The sequence below is a fragment of the Rattus norvegicus genome, chromosome 4, assembly GCF_036323735.1.
Source record: "Rattus norvegicus strain BN/NHsdMcwi chromosome 4, GRCr8, whole genome shotgun sequence".
NCBI classification, from domain to species: domain Eukaryota; kingdom Metazoa; phylum Chordata; class Mammalia; order Rodentia; family Muridae; genus Rattus; species Rattus norvegicus.
In genome coordinates, this window is record NC_086022.1 from 53,273,796 (window position 1) to 53,295,276 (window position 21,481).

Consider the following 21,481-nt stretch of genomic DNA (forward strand, 5'->3'; position numbering starts at 1 on the left):
AACAACAATGGTAGACATTTTTTATCTGACAGAACTTCCGTAAATCTTTGTGGATGGAGCCACAAGCAAAGCATTTTGCTAGTCCTTCATCTGTCATTAACAGTGGACTTCATTAAGCCTGCCACAGCCTGGAATTACTCATAGCCTCTCTGGATGCGTAGCTTCCTCCGTGTTTGAACGCCATGCCCCCGACTGTTTGGCAACATAGGAAACTTAGCAATGTAACTTTGCTATTAATTCACCAAAGAAAATGTCTAGTCCTTTGCCCTAGTGGAGATTTCCCTGTAACAGGAAAGTACCGATGCTCTACCTGCTTCAGCTAGCTACCTGCTCAGTCTGTTGTAAGGACCAAGCCCAGTTCCATACATCCCATAGCAGCCCAAATTAAAGTTGTTAGGAGTTGCATTCTGCCCTGTCCTATCCTAATCTGCCCAGTTGCGATTACTGCAGGACCTGCAAGGTGGGATCAGCTGATGGGTCCATCCATGTCTTGGGGATGGTGAGGTGCAGCTGCCAGCTCCTGCCAGCTCGGGCCAGCTCTTGCTTGCTCCGGCTGGGGTTAAAGACCTAAGCGCTCCAACCTGTCCCAGACCCCTCAAAGACTGACTAAAATAGTGTCCAACCCTTCTCGGAAGAACGGCAGCAGGTGCCCCTGAGCTCTCCCAGGAGAAAGCCTCCGGGGACGGGAGGGTGGGGATAAGTGGCCGCAGGAGGCTCCCAGTCCCGCCGCCACTCACCTTCTGCTGCCTCCGGGCCATGTCGGTGGGCTGCTTGGCGTTGAATGGGTACGCGATGCACCTCACCACGAAGACGTACAGCTGCAGGCGGATGCGCCGCTCCTGCTCCTCGTCCAGCTGCCGCTCGGGTTCATCTCGTCCCTCGCTGAGCACCGAGGGGCTCGGGCTCACGGGTCTGGCCGCTCCGCCGCCACCGCCACCACCGGAGCGTCCCGGTGCGTCCCGCCGCCCTTCCCGAGCCGTGGCCGGCGGCGCTCGCTGGGAGCCGCCCGGAGCCACCAGTACCTCGCGGCTCTCCTCCTCCAGCCCCTCGTCCGACTCCTCCTCGCTGGAAGACGGGTCGAGCATAGTGCTGGCTGGGGTGCCTGGACTCGGCCCGCGATCCCCGGGGCTCCTCGCCGAGCGACGCTGTCCCCGCGGGTCCGCGGGAGCTTAGGTCGGTGCGCGGCGGCCGCAGAACGAAAGGGAAAGTGGCCCGGGCTTTCCGGACACGTCGAGTTCGGCGCCCGAATGTTTGCCGCGGACAGGACGCGGGGCGGGCGAGCGGAGCGGCGGGAGGCGAGAGGCGGAGTTAGCGCGGGGGCGCTCGGGGCGCCCGGGGACCGCGCGCCCAGCCTCGGGCTGCTAGCCCGCGCGCGCGCCCAGCCCCGCCGCCGACCCCCGCCGCCCGCGCAGGTGAGGAACCTGTGGCGCCTCCAGAGCAACACGTGGAACGGAATATCCAGGAGCAGACGCGGGGACGCGGAGTGTGCGTGCGCGCGCGCCGCGCCCGCCACCGCCTGGACCGGGCGGCGGGTGTGCCGGGTGCCCCGGAGCGCGCAGTTTGCAGAGGGCGGGAGGTGCGGAGCCCAGACGACCCTGAACAACCAAGCACCTAGTGGTCCCGCAGGCTTCCTGTAGGGGTGGCGGTGGGATAGGGGGCGGGGGACGCAGTTCCCCAAGTAAGCAGGGAAGGGAAGAGCTCCGGACAGTGCTGGGGCCGGATTTGTGAAACCTGAGTGCTGAAAAGTGGGACCAGTCTGCTTTCACCTGAAAGGATTCTTTCTAGGAGGAGACTTGAAAAAGTCGCTCTCCTTTCTTCGATGCAGTGGGACACTCTCCAAGAAGTCCAATTTGTAATCCGCACAGCACGTGCATTAAAAGAAAAGTTGACGCGCGGGGGAATTGGGGGGGTCTTTTAAACTGGTATATATTTCTGTTGTTTTCTGAAAACTCGTGAGCATATTAGAGTTTATATTTACAAAATGAAACGCTGATTCAGAACAAACACAGTCCAATTTTTTTTCCTAGGTTGAGATAGAACTGACTGGAACCAAACTGGTTGTGTTGGGTAGACAGACATTCAACAAACAGCCAAGAGTCGGCCGACTGTCCAGCTTTGTTAGCTAAAAGCTGAGGCACAAGCGAGGGCACACAACATGAAGCCGCTTTCTTTCCTGGCCTCAAGTGGGCGTCTCATAGCTGCACCTGAAGTCCCGAATTATCTGCGCATATTTCTCCATTTCAGAACTGCCTAGCAGTTTCCTTTGCCATTCTGTAACTTCTGTCCTGAGCTCAGTCAGGAGGGCAAATAACACAAAGCAGGCATTCAACACAAGGAACAATATGCAGTAGCCACTCCAGCCAGGAGACTACAGCTCTCAAGGGAATTAACACAGGACATATTAAGCAGCCACTAGCTCTGAGCTTCTCTGTCCCTGGGGCCAAGCAGCAATTTTAACTTTTCCAGGCCATTTGGTAGTTACATACACAAAAACAGACTTCTTTCTGCATCTACCAATGTTGTCTCTCCATAGAGAAAAAAGAGGACGTTTACTCCTAGGGAGCCTTCTTCGTTAGCTAATCCTTGATTTGGTCCCTTAGTAATAGAAAATATTTCATGTCTACTAGCTGATGGTCAATGCTAAGGAATATGTGTGTGCATATATATGATATGTATCATATATATATATATATATATATCTTAAAATTGATGTATTTGAAGACTTTTGGACAAGGTAGACAATAAATGGAAATCTTAAGGGCCTAACCTTAGTCAGTTTGCAAAACTCTGGGGGAATATTTATCCAATGTCATTATCAAAGTAACCTCCTTAAACAGGTAGGTGGTACTATTCTGGTGATCACCCTTTGTACCAGATTTTGCTGTAAACTCTACATGCATTATCTTGGCTGTTAAGTTCTATAGTGCACATATGAAACCTGAGACTACAGCGCCAGCAACTAATGGGCTAAAGACTCCACACAGGCTCTCATTTCTAGTCCCAGTCCTTTCTGTTGTAATTTCTCTTGCTTGTAAATCAGTATATTAAAATGTAGTGTTGACTAAACTGGTATGTAAAGAGTACCTTTAATACAGTCCTTCCTTTCTTTGCTTTCTTTCCGAAGTATCTTTCTGTTTTATTAGTTACCACTACTACTTGGTGTGGTGGCTGAGTATTTTCTCTCCATTTGATGCTTAGTTTCTTCCTATGAAAAAATTATTAGAACTCCAACGATCCCTAAGCTTTGGAGATCCCACGGGGGGGGGGGGGCATGTAAAAGCATTTTCTCCAAGAAGATGAAAATAAAAGGCATAGTTTACATATTCAAAAATAAGTCATAAAGGGAAGAAAAAGAGTAAAAGAACAAACTAAGGCACAGAGAGAGGGGCTGCACATTCCAGTTCATGAAATATGGAAAAGGTAGAATCTCTCGATAGCCAGTTATCTCTTAAGATGTATAAGTAAAATCTGAAGCTAGATTTTGTGATGGCTTGAATGAGAATGCCCTCCTCCCTCCCTAGTCCCATACACTCCGAATATTTGGTCTCCAGTTGGTGGAACTGTTTGAGAAGAATTAGGAAATCTGGCCTTATTGGAAGAAGTGTGTCACTGAGTATGGGTATTGAGGTTTCAAAGGCCGCTTCCCAATGTACCCCTCTGTGTCTCCTGCTTATGCATCGGGATGTAAGCTCTAAGCTACTGCTCCAGGGCCATGCCAGCAAGCAGCCATGTTTTGCACCATGATAGTCATGGACTCACCCTCTGAACTATGAGCCCCCAATAAACTCTTTCTCCTATATGTTGCCTTGGTTATGGTGTCTCTTCCCAGCAATAGAAAAATAGCTAAGACAGCAAAGGAGTTCTATGTTGGTGCTTTGCTGGCTACTTTAGGAAACCACAGAAGTAGGGTGGAGACATTGTACTGTCATTGGTTCTTGGGGTCTGTCTTGGGAGGCATTCCCTTGGTTTCTAGAGAAAGGTGCTGAATTGGGCTACTTGAGTAAAAATATAATATATATATATACATATATATACATATACATATATATGTCATTTTAAAAATGGATACATATGTAGGTGATGCGAGCGAGCACGTGCCTAGTTTTGTTTTCAGTGTAACTGCTATAATATTACAATTGACAAGATACAAAGCTCAGGTAACCAACTCCTGATGGTGCCACTCTGGGCAGGTGACAAGCCTGATGCCTGGCCGTCTGAACAGACTGTGAGCAGAGGCTCTTAGTGTTTGGAGCCACAATAATAAGGGCCTGAATGTTAGCATATCTTAGATTGCTTCCTCCTAGTATTATTAATATATATATATATATATATATATATATATATATATATACACACACATATATGAGTTTCAACACGTCAATTACCCTAACTGGCTAAATCATTTAAATCGTTTGTTTCTGCTGGGCATAGTTGTGAGCTTCCTTCTTCTCATCTGTACAGTCTGGTGTTGAGCATTACAGCACACACCGCTCCTGGACTATGCCTGCTCCATTCTAGACATCTAAGAAATAACAAAGAGGGAGAGCAGAGGAAGTCATGCGTGGTGAAGGCCTGGATGCCTATGCGGTGCTAACGTGGGCAGAGTCAAGTTGAGAACTCTAATGCCTCTAATGGCAAAGCCTTCCCTGGGAGATGTCCAGAGCAGTGACAGAATCTTCCACATGTAGGTGTCGATAGCTTATACAAAAAATACATTCACTTCAGCTTCTCCACCCATCCCAGTATGTTTATAGCCTGAAGAACCGTCCTTGCCTTCACACTGATCTTTCTGTAGGCCTAAAACCCTGCCTCCTTGTTCAGCTCTATGTAATAACACCCATTCAGTGGGATGCAATAGACACACTGAGAGAGAACCACAGCTCCTCCACCAGGAGACAGTCAATCAGATCCAAGGATTTCTCTGTGTCTCTGTGTTTGTGTTTTCTTCACTCCTTCTCAACCCTTGTCACAACTCCAAGACCCAAGCCATGCAAGGGCTTCAGTGAAAAACACTTGCCTACCGTACATAAAGCCTGGGGTTTGCTCTCTAGTACCGGATTGAGTCAGGCATAAGGGAATGTGACTGTAACTCCAGCACTCAGAAGACGGAGGCACAGAAGGTCAAGATCACACATGGATACATGGGGAGCTTGAAGCCAACCAACGTGGGCTGCACGAGATCTTGTTTATATGAATAAATAGGTAAATAGGTTATTTAAAAAAAAAAGAATCAGTCTCATGTAATCTAGGGATCTTGATATCAGAAACATGCCACCAAGAGAAGATTACTAAAAAAGTCTGGGAGAGACACTGAGTGCTCAAATTTCACAAAGGAGGAGGAGGGGAGCTTACAAGATAAGGGAACGATCATCCCGTTAAGTAAAATAACACAAGACCCCCCCTCCAAAAAAAATCAAATAGCACTTATTTTCTCTAGCATGTAGATTTCAGACTGTGCTAACAAAAATTGCTTGAAAACTATGTGGGAAAAGAAACAGGGCCAGTGTGAGGGGAAGTGAGTTACATAAAAGGTTATGATGTATATGTTAGAGAACATCATGATAACCATTGTCATATACAAAAGAATGTGCACTAATTGAACTTGCAAAAGAAAGTCATGGAGAAATCAACGGACTCCTTAAGGGCGCCTCAGGAAAAGAAGGACCAAGAACAGAATACTGGTCGCAGAATAGAGTAACATCAATAGGAGATACTGAAACAAACTTTCAGAAGACACGGGAAATTGGAGAACAATCAACTCTTTGGTTACAGTTCAGAAAAATCATAGACATAGTTACAAATGTAAACTTTTTAAGTCCAGCTAGAGAAATCCTCAAATGCATGGTAGTTGAAGTCCCAACTGTGAGTGATAAAGTCCAGCAGTACTGACTTCAGAATGAAATGAGGGCTGAAGATGGGAGCCTTCTTGGCTGTTCTTTACTCAAGGGGAAGTTTGAAGACAAGGTACCCCAAAAATAATGTTGATTCATTATTAGTAAATTTTATGCTAATAATTTTAATTAAAATTTTCTATTTTTTTTTTTTTACTGATTGCTGAGTTCTTGCCATATTCCCCTTAACATCTTACCTTTTTAGGTCACTGTTATGCTATTTGATGCTCTGAATAATTGATTATATGATGCACAGCGTAAAACTATGATTGGTTTGTACCACTTCACAAATGCATGCAATAGACTTGGGGTTATTCAGTGATTTATTTTTTACTTTGGTAAAGGTGAGCATAAAATCAAATTGAAGTCATACAGCTTTTTAATGAAACACCTCGAATGCTAAGGAAAGATGGATGAGCGGTAATAAAACATACAATGTGTTTTGGCAATGATATTTAAACAGGTGCCTGTATATGGGCAGTTCTGTGTTGAATTGATGGGTGCTTTTGACTTGAAGGTAAAGTCTTAACTCTTTCAGTCATAGATGAAAAAACATTTTTTCCTTGAATAGAATATGCACTATTCTGAAGACAGTACATTTAGCCTCTAAGAACATACCTATGAAACATATATGAGAACAGAACTAATGATTATGTTATCTGTAATTATATTATCTGTTGTGTTAGAGAAAAAATTCCAAAATATTCTTAAGCAATTCGGAAGTGGATGTTTTATTATGTTATGTCAAGTAACTGGAATTAGAATCATTTTGCAGCAAAGAGCAATATTTCTCATGTTGAATAGAAGACCCGTTTTGTAATATTTATGAGAAAATTTCCAAAGTTCAGCCCAACTAATAAAAAGCACACACTTACATACATAGAATAAAAATTATCAATATTTTTGAAACTTTGAGATGACCATTTATAAAGGTTATAATCCTCATGAAAGATTTATTTCAACCTTCAATTCTTCACTTCAGTTAGACTTGGACTTCTATAAGAAACAGAGACCCAACAACTTACAGATAATCGTTGAAAATATGTAGAAATTACCTGCAATGAGCAGCACATGCACACACACATGTGTACACACACACACACACACACACACACACACACACACACACACACACATACTCCTAATGACATTGTAAAGATTAACAAGATGGAAAGTACTTGAAAGACTTTTGGCCATATATAAATTCTATTTTCTTACAGCTATTAGGATCACTTTTATATTGGCTCCACGTGCAGGCATAGAACTAGAGAAACAAAAAACTAAAGCCACAAGGATTGATATACATTTATTTCTTGGGTTTTGCACAGCTCAGATTTTGCATTCCTGAATTGCTAGGTCATCTCAAAGCAGTAACCAGACCAACTCACCAATATTCGTTTTGATGCTTTTATTACGATTTTAAAAATGTTCTAATTATTGTAAGGCGGTTTGACTTAAAACAAAAAGCTAGCATGGGTTTGCTTCTGGCACACCTGTAAGCATTCACTAGCGATGGGGTGCAGTTTGGTTGGTGTTTGCCTTTTACATGCTGTGAAAAACCTGAGGGAAGCAAACAAGAGAGAATTGGACTATAAAGCACAGACAGGAATTACAGAAAGGTACAAACGCATTGTGTTGAGATGATCAAACTGTCCCGAGGAGAGATCACATTAGTCGAAGATACAGATGTGTGTATAATCATGGTCTCCAGGCTAGCTGATATTAACCTCCGAGACTCAATGCTTTAAGTGTGAGAAGACCCAGACGGTGTGAGATTTTCCTGACAATGGGTAGTGTTCAGGAGGGATCCTCCAAAATGGACAAAGCAGTAAGGAGGCAGAATCTATTTTCCCTCCTGCCTTCATAGTTCCTTTGTACTTACATTGACTTCGTTGTTAAATGCATTGTCTGATAGTCAATAGCATGTATTGAGTGTTTGTTTTATATTAAGCACTATGATAGGACACTGTAAAGAGAAAATTGAATTGATTGACTAGGAACTCAAACTAGTCCCACTTGTAAGATGAGAATCTTACCATCATAAAAAAATATGTCAACAATAGTTCTCAAGAAAATAAATACAGTGGAGAGTGTTCTCCAAAAATTCTCATAAAATGGCATCAAATGGGAAAATAAAGATGCTTTATTATTAAATATATATCTACTCTTCTCTGTAGCATTTGTAACCAGACTCAGCTTCAGGATACATTCTTACTCCTGAAAGTTATTAATGATACAAAACAATTCTTGTTTATATTGAATTCATTTTCGATATTGTTCACATCAGAAAATAAAACAGAAACTGATATTCACCTAAAAATAACTGTCTTAAGCTACTTTTCTATTGCTGTGATAAGACACCATGAGCAAGGCAACATATAAAAGAAAATGTTTAATTTGGGGCTTGTAGTTCAGAGGGTGAGCCGTAATGGGACACAAAGGCATGGTAGCAGGAACAACTGAGAGCTCCCGTCTTGATCTACAAGCATGAGGCAGAGTAAACCAGGAATGGCGTAGGTTTTCATAACCTCAAAGTACTGACACACCTCCTCCAACAACGTCATGCCCCCCAATCCTTCCCAAATAGTTCCACCAACCTAGGCCCAAGTATTCAAACATGTGAGCCTATGGGAGCCATTCCCACTCAAAATATCACCATCACAAACCTCTGTGTAACATACATTCAATATTCCTATCAAAAATACTGTGAGAAATAGGTTTTGTGGGGGAAAAGTGGGATAATTTTACACAGTGTAGAGTCCTTTAATTTCTGGCTTAACAGAATTATCTGGACTCTCACGTTGGTTTCATTATTACATAATACACATTATACATTACTTCGGTTCAAATGGACTTAAAATATACTTCACATAAATACTTAGTCTAAAGCTAGCACTTAGTAGCTTTTCGATTTTGTTCTTGTTGGAGGAAGCATGTCTCTGAGGCCAGGCTTCGGTGGTTTCAAAGCCTTGTACCACCCCCCTCCAACCCTTCTTCTCCCCCCCCCCCCACCGTGTTCTCTTGCCTATGTCTCTTTCCTTCGAGTTTACACTTCAAAAAGCAAGCTCTCCGCTTCCCGTTCCTGCCCCTTGGCTTCTCACATGTTATCATGTCTCTGCTCTGCCGTCATGGATTTCATCCCTGTGCAACCAGCGACCAAAATAAACTCTCTCTCCTTAGAGCTGCCTTGCTGGAGGGGTTTCATCACAGTGAGCAGCAACAAAATAACAAATACGGTATGAATATTCTTCTTCGCTATTACCTCAAACTCAGCACACAGTAGTGTCTTTAAGGGTAGATGCAACCAAACCATATCAATACATGTTTAGTACACACATACACACACACACACACACACACACACACACACACACACACACACGACTTAACACTGCGTTCTTGTATTAGTTTATTAGTTACTCTGCTGTTGCTGTGATAAAATACTGTGATCCAAAGGAACTACCAAAGTTGGATTTTCTTTCGGTTTATGGTTGCAGAGGAAGAGACCCAATGGCAGGGAGAAACGACAGCAGACAAGTGGGAAATCACATCTTCAACCACAAACACAAAGGAGAGACAGTGAACTGGAGGAGGCAAGGTAATAAAATCTCTGAGCCTGCCCCTAAGATTGTACTTCACCCAGCAAGGCTGTACCACCTACCCATATAGTACCATCAACTGAGGACTAAATTGTTCGACTACCTAAGCCTAGGGGAGGCATTTCTCATTTAAACCACCACAGCGCCTAAGAAGTGTCCAACTCCGTGGAAAATAAAGTTTTATGAGAATGTAACTTTCACTTGAAATTTTGAGTTTTATCGTGGATAACAGTAATGCTGTCAGGCTTTTGGCTAAGTGGCAGCTTTCTCTGCTCACTTCTAAAAATGGCTGCTGAAAACCCGGAACTGAAAATCCAGGGATAAGGAAATGGCCCGGCCGCTAAAGAGCTCAAAGTACAAGTCTGACGATCCGAGTTCAATCCTGCACGTGCGTGTAATAGCCTCGGACATTTGTAATCACCAGACTCTGGAGACAGCGACAGTAGGACTTCAGGGCCCAACCTTCTGAATTAGTGGGTCTAGTTGATATTACACAACACTAAACAGATATATCTAGTAGACTCTGTGATACTTAGATATACAGAATCTAAAAATATTTACTTATCTAGTTTAAGTATTCAAATATCTAAGTTTTCATGAACTTTTTTTCAGTTGGACCTTTGAAAAATCATTGTGTTAAATTAGCAAGACTGTTCTGTACTGATAAATAAAAGTAATATTTACATAAAATAATTCTGTTTTATAGACTTAAAACTATAATTTAGCTTATGACCTATGTTTGAACACTTTATTATTATAAGTTTAAAACTTACTAAACTTTTTATTTAAATTTAAAATGGCCTTCTGACACCAAGGCAATGAAAATAAAAGTATTTACATATGATTATAACTTTTCAATAATATTTTTATTAGTGTGAACTTCTAAAATATCTGAGTACAGTAGTACTCACACACTGCAAAGTTTAATCCTAAATGTCATGAAAACAATCTAGAATCCCCAGGGAAGGGACTAGCAATGAAGAATTTTCTAGATCAGGTCGACCTCTGGGCACTTCTGTCAGGGGGTTACCTGTATTACGTTGAGGAGAGAAGACCAGCCCACTGTGGGCATCACCACTTCCTACTCAGGAGTTTCTGTATAAAAACAAGCTAAGCACTAGCATAGATCCATGTATCTTTCTCTTCTAACTGCAGACTCAGTGCAACCAGATCCTTCAAACTCCTACTACAGTGATTTCCACACACTGATGGACCATGCTTCAAACCATGAGCTAAAGAAAACCCTTCTTTTCTTTGGCTACCTTTGTCAGACTATGTTATCACAGTGGGAAGAAAAGAAACTAAAACAGGAACATTTATATTCGAACCATAAATTAGAAATTTAGAGCAAAGAGTCAACGTATATAGAAAATGAGTTCTAACAAGGTTTTAGAGCCCGTACTATTAAGGCATTCTTTTCTACATTGTTCAACATCACACTTACACATCTCACTTATTTACGTAAGTGACATAAAATAGCCTACATAAAATAAACTTCTAAAAGCCATTTTAAGGCATCTTCTACATGACTTATTTGTGGGTTGAGCGGTGGGGACGATGACTGAAAAGTTAATAGAAGAGTGTACATGTATATGTGAGTTCATGTGAGAGGCTCTGAATGGTTATGATGTGCTTCTGGGAAGAAGAATGTGTTTATGGTTGAGAAGGAGAAGGCGTAAGACTAAGGAGAGAGGAGAGAGACACGATATGTATCAAAGCGACAGTCTTTCATCACAAGAGGATTGTTAATGCTTTTTCCCTCCTCGGAAGTATGAACAAATAAATTAATAAATGTCAAAAAGTACGATCTAAAACTACATTCTAGGTAGCTTTAGGAAGTCTAAAAATCCCAGCATTGCATACTAACTCAATTATACCCATGGGGTCTTCTAAGGAAAGAAGTCAAAATTTGTATCATGGACTACAAGACACCCCAAAGCTAAGAACTATCTGGGTCCTTGTTTTTAATGAGACTTGTAAATATGCCTCAGGTTCATATTTGGTAACTAGAGTAAACTGAAGATTAATGATATGAGCCAAATAGAAGTAGCTATTCCTTTGTAATTCACTGGGGACTTCTATTCACCATTTTCCCCTATAACCTCCTTAAACTGGTTACATAATTTACATTTACCTAATAAGAAAGACTATTAGGAAAGGCCTATTGTTAAATGTCTGTGTTTAAAATCTGAACGGGTACTGATGGGTTTAAATCATTTATGAAAGCAATTAAATGCTGGATAAGTATAAGGAGACTTTATTAGTGGTTCCACAGTTTTGGCAGACAGTTGAATAGTTTGGTGCTAACATCTAAGTTTCTCGGCACTCTTTAGAAACTGTGTTTCCTGGCTATGAAACATCCCTACTCTTCATTTATCCTCTATGTTTACAGCATTCTAGAAAGGTGACAGCCGGCAATGTCTCAATGCCTTGTTGAGGCTGGCAGTGGTCTGCACCAACAGTTGCATAGATCCACCAATCTGAATTGTGATAACGGTTGTTTATGTCAGGTATTGGTATAGTGCTTAACTTTCCAAAGGAAAATAATGCTAAATTTCTGTCTATGCTTGTGCATACTAGAGCAGCACGGCGACATGTGTATATGTGTATGTGCACACGCCCCTGCACATGCGTCACTCACTGTGTCATCTGACCGTACTGTTTGGGAGGCTCCGAGCACAGCACTTCTGCCAGCACTAAACCTTCTCTGTTCCCTAACACAAAAAGAATTTTGGATATCCAAAACTTACAAACACAGAAATATCCATAAGAGGGTGCTGTATCTTTAATTTAATTTGGCTGGGTTCTTGAATAATGCAATCTATCTATTTCAAATGAGGTTAAAAGCCTGGGTTACACCCCCCCCCCCACTTAATAAGAGTCTTAGGCTGTCTAGATGACAATGTAAAGATAATCAGAATTTTTAAAGCAATTTCTCACATATCATATAATTACTAAAGTATCTTTGCTCCAGACGTAACTGCCAAAAATACATTCGAAAATAATCAGAATTCTCATTTCAACTAGCATTTTCTGAACTGTAGTCACTTTGCACATACCTCATTAAACAGGGGAAGTGGTTGAATTATAGACAGCATTAGTTTCTACCAGGGTCAGTAGTAGTCTGTCAAAGCCCTTTGAAATACCCAGTCTGGTTGGGAATTAGAAATGACACTGTATGCAAATGATTTCTTTCAAATGTTGAAATGTCTATTAAGTATTAACTCAGTCAATCGCAGTATATAGTAAAAATAATTTCTTCTGTGATGGGCATATAACACATCTGATATTGGTCTGATATTGAGTGGTACCTTCACAAGTTATGTTTAATTTTCCACTTAATTACCGAAACAGATTTAATAAGTAGAATACAGGAAATGGCTATTATTTCTATATCTTTAAGATAAATAGTTTTCTTTTCTTTTTTTTTTTCTTTTCTTTTTTCCGGAGCTGGGGACCGAACCCAGGGCCTTGCGCTTGCCAGGCAAGCGCTCTACCACTGAGCTAAATCCCCAACCCCGATAAATAGTTTTATTTCAAAGGAATGAATAGCTTTTGTCAAGTGGTGACAAAGGGAAGGTTGTTCGCATAAGGAAGAATTAGGGGTCCTGACACACAATGACAGCCACAAAGACATATTCAAAGTACGAGCCAAGTTCCATCAATAAATATATGCAAATCTCAAATCAGGTATATACTGTTGTGAGGCATATTTAACTTCCTGGGCCTGATTTCCATTTATTTTCTCATTTCTGTCTTTCCTGGGGGACACCAGCATTAGATCTCTTGCATGAAGTAGTGCTCTAATTTTATGGGAAACTGAATAGATGTTTGTAGGTGTGGTAAATTATAAGATACAAAGAATCCTGTCCAACACGATATTTAAAAGTAGGAAAACTTAATGAATGTCTATTGTTAGTAAGCTCTGTATTTAGTTAAGCTCTTCTGACAGCAATATACTTGTCTTTTTTGAAAAATTATAAAATAATTCTAAGGAACATTTCCTACAAATTAGTCTTTCTGAATGCTAACATAAAATTTTAGTATTTAAATAGAGATAAAATGTTTAAATAGTGTTGAGGTCTATGTAATAAGATAACAAATTATATTCATTTGATAGAAAAAAATGAAATTAAGAAACAAAACCCAGCTGGGTTTAATAGCGAATGAAAATAAATAGAAAAAGGAAGGAAGAAAATTAGAGTCAAGTAATTTTATTGTCAACCATTTTTATTAAGATGATCTGCCAGTCTTTTAGCGACCCATTGTCCATTCACTTGGCAATGTTGTTGGTTGTACTAGCACATAGAATAAATATTTTCATCCAGAATACTTTCCCAAGGCCACTTTCAATGACAATGTTGTGTACCCAGCAGGTAAATCGTTTGACAAGATACATACTATACCTAGTTAAAAGAAGAGAAACTTTACTTATGAAGTTTGCTTTTGCATTTATTTTTTAAAGTGCAAAACTGTCCCTCAGACTTGAAGATAGAAGATGATTACTTAGGGAGAGGAGAGGGATCAGCCCATAAGATTAAAGGCCTCAAAGCACAGAGTTAGCTGCAGAAAATACGATGCCAAACAAAAGATCATAAAAAACGGTGAAAAAGCAACAAGAGACATTGGGCGGTTTTTTTTGTTTTGTTTTGTTTTTTTTTTTGTTGTTGTTGTTCTTTTTTTCGGAGCTGGGGACCGAACCCAGGGCCTTGCGCTTCCTAGGCAAGCGCTCTACCACTGAGCTAAATCCCCAGCCCCTCATTGGGCGGTTTTTATAGACATTTCCTTTGCTTAATTCATTCAGTAGCTATTTCCGAGTATCTCAGTTAAAACCAAACCCTCCTGGAATAGCTCTCTAGAATAGGGTAATGAGCAAAACAGATTCCCCCCAACCCCACGAAACAGAAAGTTTGGTGGAGAAAATATATGTTATATCTAAACACATTCAAAGCCACACTACATGCCAAGACTGTTGTAAAGTTAAAAATTTCTGGGTGTAATGCAGTCTGACAAAAAGGAAGAAAGGAAGTGGCCCTTGACAGACATTTATGGAGGTAAATTTCATAGTGTCTGGGATTTGCTTCAAAATTATGGAGCAGGGGCGGAGTGGGTGGTACTTTGGATGAAATAAGATTAGACATATGCTGTAATGGTTATGATCATTTCAACAACAAAAGCATAATACATAGGAGCATGCGCACTCGCACACGCACGCACGCACTCACACACATGGGGGTGGAGGTTATGTAGAAGGCAGAATGTTGAAAGCCCCCGAATGAGGCGGAGCTAGATTTGTTCTCAGATCCCAAGACAGCATGAGTAGCTGGGCATTTGGGAACTAAAGACATTCAGGGCGGGCCCCTGTGCACCTAGTGAAGCTTTGCCCTGTATTCTAATATCAGCGGTGGATATTAAATATCCCTCATGCTTCTTTTACTTTATAATAAAACCACTCGGGTTGCACAGTCAAATTAAGACAGCAAAAGTGGGTGAAGGTAAGCAGAGCAGAAAAAATGACTGGAAAGAAATAAGATGACATATAATTTAAATACATCAATGGATAAATGGGTGTTACGTTTGAACACCCTGCACCCACACAGAAACACGTATGTTACACACTCGCACGTGCACACACTCAAAACTGACACAAGGCAGGCAAGAGTTAGGGGAAAAAAAAGTTAAGATTGCCACCCAGTGTTCCAAGTCTGGGAAACATTGAACTTGAACTGTTCCCATTATAAATAAATAAATTAATTAATTAATTAATTAAAAACCGTTAGCATATAATTTAAAAAAATAACACTTTTTGATCTTGGTATCTTCTTCATACCATGAAACTTTAAGCAATACATGCTTTGTTGTCTTTGTAAATACAAAGAACCTATGATGCTGGTAAATTCTTTCCTTTGACTGTGCCTTTTTTCTGGAGTCTCTGGACCACAGCATCAGACAAACTTTGGTGAAGAGAGTGAAACACTGCTAATCCCCTGGATCCTGACAAGAAGGATTCCAGGGTATGAATTGTTTTACTGCAATCTTGCTGGTTAATTTGGTGTGTGTGTGTGTGTGTGTGTGTGTGTGTGTGTGTGTGTGTGTGTGTGTGTGTGTGTGTGCCTGTGTGCATGTACATGCGTGCATGTTTGTGTGTGTGTGTTCATATAGATTTTCCAAATCAAGAACCATAAATACACAGACAAATCAAATCTTTGGGCAAATAAATAGATATTCAAAATGTAAATCTGAGAAATCATTAGTCATCATTAGTCAACATCTATGCAGAAACAGGTTGAAATTGATTTTTTTTGTAATGCTATTATTTGTCTTTGACTATTTTAAATTTATTTTAGTTTTATGTGTATTGAGTGTTTCACCTGTATGTATGTATGTATGTATGTATGTATGTATGTATGTATGTATGTATAGCATGTGCATATCTGGTGTCCTTGGATGCCAGAAGAGGGCACAGATTCCACAGAGCTACAGTTAGAGATGGTTGGGAGCTGCCAGGCAGGTGTTGGGATTGAACCTGGGCATCCTGCAAATGCATCCCTTGTTAACTCCTAAGCTATTTCTCCAACCCCTTATCTGTCAGTTTTAATCTCCTAGCAGCACTGCTAGATTAAACTGCATTGCTAATGCACGTTAGCTGGAGGGGCAATGATGGGCAATCATCACGAGCCTCAGAAGGATTTCAGCTGAGGCAAGAATTTCACTCAAAATCCTCATAAGCCTCTCAAATGTGGCATTTACTACAAAGACGTTTTTTCAGTGAATATATTGTTTGTTTTTCATTTTAGCGGCTTCAATATTGCTGTACCAATGCTTTTCAAATGTTCTAGTTTGGTATTTTCACAAGCAAATTTGCAAATGAAGTAAGCCTTTAGCTATACTACCGTAGTTTTTCTTTGGAATTCAGCCCAGAATTTTACTTTATTCTTTTCTATTTCATTTTATTCTTATGTTTGTTTGTTTGTTTGTTTGTTTGTTTGTTTGTTTTTTGAGCCAGGGTCTCTCTCTATAGCCATACCCATCCTGGAACTCAGTATGAGTCCAGGCTACCCTTGAACTCACAGGGATCTGCTTGCTTCTGCCTTCTGAGTGCTGGGAATAAAGAGATGTGCCACTGAGCCCGGCTCAGAATATTTTGAGATTATAAAGGCAATTTCATTTTTAACAGAGGGTAGAACAAGTTAAATACAGCCCTAGTTAGAATTTTGCCACAATTTGATATACGGAACCAACTGTCCATATAATCCAAACTCAAAGTCTTACTGTAATCCTGGCCTGACTTCCAGACACCTCAAAAGAAACATGTCGGGGCTAAGGAGAGGGCTCAGAAGCTAACAGAGAGCAGTGTTCTTGCACGCAGACTAGGGGTTCCTTCAGTCTAGAGGTTCCTGTAACTATCTTCTGAACTATCTGTGTTTTATGTTTTTAAATTGATGGAGGAGTTTGACAGTGCTGGGGATGGACCTAGAGACTCACACCCAGTGGCTGAGTGCTCTGCCCTTAAGGGCAACCCTGACCCTGCTTTAACATTTTATTATTTTGAGGCATGGTCTCACTAAGGTGGCCAGAGTGATTTTGGATTCACTGTGTAGCCCATGCAGGGCTAGATCTTGTAGCCTTTCTGTGTCAGTCGCCCAAATGTGTAAAATTACAGATCTGGGGTCTCAGGCCAGACACTACCTTGTACAAACTACAGAATACGGTAAATTCAAATAAGCTTCCAACTAAGAAAACACTCAGTGGACCAAACAGAGCTCACATAATCTTGGGATTTGCACAGCACTTGTTTGGGTGTCATTAATTAAATAGTAGGGGAAGAAAATAAATCGAACATCTTCTGGATCGTGGCTGCAAGTCTACGGCAGAAAGAAGATGTGATTTCCTTCATTATTTTGTCTGGTTTTTTTTTTGTTTTTGTTTTTTTTTGTTTTGTTTTGTTTTTTTGTCAAAAACAGAAATGAATTACTTCCACCATTCAAAACACCCCTGGTGCTCATTTAAATTTCCAAGCAGAGGACACGGTGTTCATTCAGTCTAAGGTGACAGATAGTAAGCACCTTCGGGCACTGGTCACTAAAGATGCGGCAAAGAAACAAGACGGATATTTTTGTTAAACTTGCGGTTTCACCATATATTTTTGGAGAATCTCAGGTGTTTTTTTATCTTGATGGCAGTATTGTAGTGAAATCTCAGAGAGATTAAAGGAGGCACAGAGTTTACAGTGATTTGCCCTGGATTAAGTCTCTTTATTCAACACCCAAAACTTTCTCCTAAAGTAGAGACCTTTATCTCTACTTCCAAGGATCCCCTTCGTTTTGCAGTCTGAAAAAGAGCTCATTATTTCCCCTCAATAGCACCAGGACACTTACTCACGCCTATGTTTTCTGGTCTCTTCTGCCAGGTAGGTAGTTGAATAACAACAAGCTCCCTACCCAGTGCAATAAACACAATCAACAATTCTCTCGCCTGGGGGTCACCTGCTCCAGGAAGGCCTGTGCCCCTTACAGATTGGTTTTTAAAACGGTGCATGTGACTTTCATCCTCTTCGGAGTTGTCTAGAGAAAGTTCCTCATTATGATGCTCTAGGCACAGGAAATGGGGTGGGATTCAAGGGGGATATTCTCAGGTTTAAAAAATGGTATTCATTGTGATTCGGGCAGTATTTTCAGAGTTGCATGCCTCTGTCTAAATTTGACAAACTGCATAATTTATATGTACGCTGACCACCATCTGTAAATTATAACTCAATAAAGTCGATTTACAAAGTAAAAGAAATTCCAAAAATCATTGAATTCATTAAAACGACCTGTAGCAAACTAACATTTCATTGGCAGATGTATTTATTACACAACTAGAGAAAAGTAGTATTATTGAACATCAAAAACAAACAAACCTTAGTTCCTAAAAACTAACGTTGCACAGAAAAAGGGGGTGGGGACAACCACATCAAATACATTTTTTTTGGTAAACATTTGCTTTTTTATTTACTGAAAAAAATCTTACTTTTGCCTCTCTCCTTGCTTTTCTCTACAACTTGGTAAAACAGGTATTGCTTTTTCTTCCCCTTTTTCTCCTTCATGCTCTCTCCCCTCCCACACATTGTAAAACTCTATTATTTTGACAGTACTGATTGTACAAAAAGGTTGATTTTTTTTCCTGTTTGTAATCTTACATAAACTTTCTGATAGAAAATTAAAATACTTAAGAAGTATATGTAATCCATTAATGTGCACGGGCACACTGACCAAAATAAATACCTCACATGCCGTGTTCAGAATGCAAAGATGTTCCCAAGGTTATAGTAATGTATGAGGGTTTACAAAAAGCTCATGAAATTCAGACCTAATTTAGCGCATCTCTGAGGAGACCAGGGCTGGTTTCTCTTGCTTTTCCCCACAAATGGCATTCTTGAATCTGCACATCGATCTTACACTTGTTTTTCTTTCTTTTCTCCTGAGAAAATTTAAACAGAATGGAGTAGACTTTAGGGCCTGTTTCCACAACAAGTTATTTTCCTGGTACTTCAGCAGAGTCATAAATGAGGTTTAGCAGAATAATCTTAATTAATTGTAGTTAATCGGCCCCTTTCAGCTTCAGTGTTCCAAAGGACCGATATTAAATACATTGAACAGGGTTAATATGAGATTTTATTTTTTGGAACTGCAACAAAATCTGCATATTTGGAGGGTTTTGTTTACTTATTTATTTATTGCCATGGACAAATCAATTCACTCCTGGTATGCATATGTCTGCCCAAACCACAAGATTTCATGAACTAGAATTGGGAAGATAAAGCAAAGGAAGGATTCGAGGGAGCAGTATTAAATAGTCAGCATCTTAAAATAGATGGCTGTAACAGTGGGCTATCCAGTATGTTCATAACCCAATCTTTTCAACAGTGACACAGCATGCGGGAGACGAGGAGGACATTTGAAGTGTTCAGAATGCAGAATTAAACACTATGGGCATTCATTCCCATCATTATCAATGAATTCTAACGTTTTGGAACAATATCTATATATACTGCCAAATCGCCAGCAATTCATTGCATTGGTGGGTGGTGGAAAACAACTAAGGAAAAGCAAAGATATAAATCTAAGGTGACTGCTTAATGCAATACCTCTATGATTCAGCAGTAATTTATCTGGAATTATCCTGAAGTTAGCCAAAATTCACAGCCTTCTTTTTCTTAATGCAATCTCACTGTTGTTTGGAATTTTGATATCAAATCACCCCGAAATTAAAACATTTCATTAGCTACTAGGAACAGTAGTCACCAACAGCAGCCACCGGCCCCCCAAACACTGCCATCTAGAAAGAGGAGGGGAGTATATATCATATGAGAGTGGCGTGTCTAGAAGACTCACAGAAAAACAATCACTCACAAAATACCTGTAAGGGTGTATCATTAATTCTACCAAATTTACAGCCAAACGAGTGGAGACTTGGGGACATTAACTAATTTCTTCAAAGTTGCTCAACCAGTCGAAATCAGAACCAGAACTGGAATGTAAATTGGCTTACTCTAGAGTGCAGTCTCTTATACTTGTAGTATATAGAAGAGACCCAAAGTCCTAAGTGAAGAGTGTCAGTAAGGAGACACATCCCTGAGGGGACCTTAACCAGCATCATAGAACACTTGTGTCAGCTTTTATATTAGGTAATGAGGTTCAAATTTACAAGGCTTGGGCACATGGTTGGGGAGCTCACAGACTATGATTGGGACAGTTACATAAAAATCTAAATATAACGAGGAAAGTTCTATACTGCAGAGGTGTGAAGAGAGTACTTGGGAAGCAGAGAGGAGGGGACTGGGTGGCCATAAAGAATCCAGGCAATCTTTGCAGAGATGGCATTATCTAAACTCATCAATTAAATTCTTGGAAAATAAATCTATTTTAAAATGTGTTCAGATCCTAGGAAACAAGAGATAAGATGACAAGGTTACTAGCCTTGGGGCCTGTAATTCAAATATCGAGAATGGGGGCTAGAGAGACACTCAACAAGTTAAATTCTCAGTAGCCTAAAATTTGTCATTGTTTTCTTCTGAAGTTTATCTCTAGAGAACAGCTTCATTAAGATAAGCAAATAGAAATAGGAAGGATGGGTAAAATAAACAAAAATGAAGTTCCAGTCACAGAGATAGGAAACTAAATGCATTGATGCTGTGATTAGCCAGATATTGATCTAAAAGACACAGGACTCAAGTCAGGGATGGACACTATCTCTTGGCTCTGCACAGCCTTCAAACTTCACCTGCTTTAGCAAACGTCAGCACCAGAAAGGAGTCCAAACTTCTGCGTATACTTGGCTCCTGAGAGGGAATCAAGTGCAAACAAGTGGACATTTCTTCTAGAAGAGTAGCTCCTGAGACATCTTCAGAACTTTGACCTATTATTTAACCTACTGCAATGGGTCTGTGCTTTTGCCGGAGGCCTCTCTTTCATGGTTAATAATCTCTCTGGCCAAAGTGCACAGTTCTTTGTTTGTTCGTTTGATTTTCCTAGGCCAAGCAGACCACGTCAGGATAATCTCAGAGAGGACACCAACTCATTCTTGATGCGTGAGTCCAAGTAGCAGAAAGTTCTTAAACTCTCAAATTGGCTTAGCTGGTGAAATCATTTACTGACACACAGGCCTGACCGGCTTTAAGTCCTGTTAATTTGGGAACTTCAATGTCTTGACTTGGGCCTTGAATGTTAGAGTTCCCAGGCTGCTCCTTTGATGATGACAGCACTTCACCATCTCCATACTAGAGAAAGACTAATTTGGGTATCCATCTGTAAGCCGGAGGGTTTCTTTTTTTCTTCAAGAACTTTCCTCGTGTCTGAAATTCATGAAATTCTGACTGAATCTTGTACCAAAAATATGCCTTGTGCTGATTCCGTTTGAGTTAGATCCCCAACACAATTCAAAGAATGTACACCTTACCATCAAGACAAACCATATCCTCCTACCCTCCAGTATTGAGAAGCACTAGCT

General features: G+C 40.6%; 1 protein-coding gene across 11 annotated transcripts in view; it reads right to left on the reverse strand.

Moving 5' to 3' along the window:
* The window catches only part of Cadps2 (calcium dependent secretion activator 2), a 529,199-nt gene extending 527,742 nt beyond the window's left edge, over positions 1-1,457 (reverse strand). For 6 of the 11 annotated variants that reach the window (XM_039108614.2, XM_002729291.6, XM_063285979.1 and 3 more), the window contains exon 1: positions 738-1,455. In XM_039108614.2, the coding sequence (XP_038964542.1) occupies positions 738-1,085 (348 nt within the window). In that variant the 5' untranslated portion in view covers positions 1,086-1,455. Of the gene's footprint in view, positions 1-737 lie in introns of all 11 variants that reach the window. The other 5 variants (XM_039108612.2, XM_063285974.1, XM_063285976.1 and 2 more) reach the window with 4 other exon arrangements.
* Positions 1,458-21,481: the final 20,024 nt, after the last annotated feature.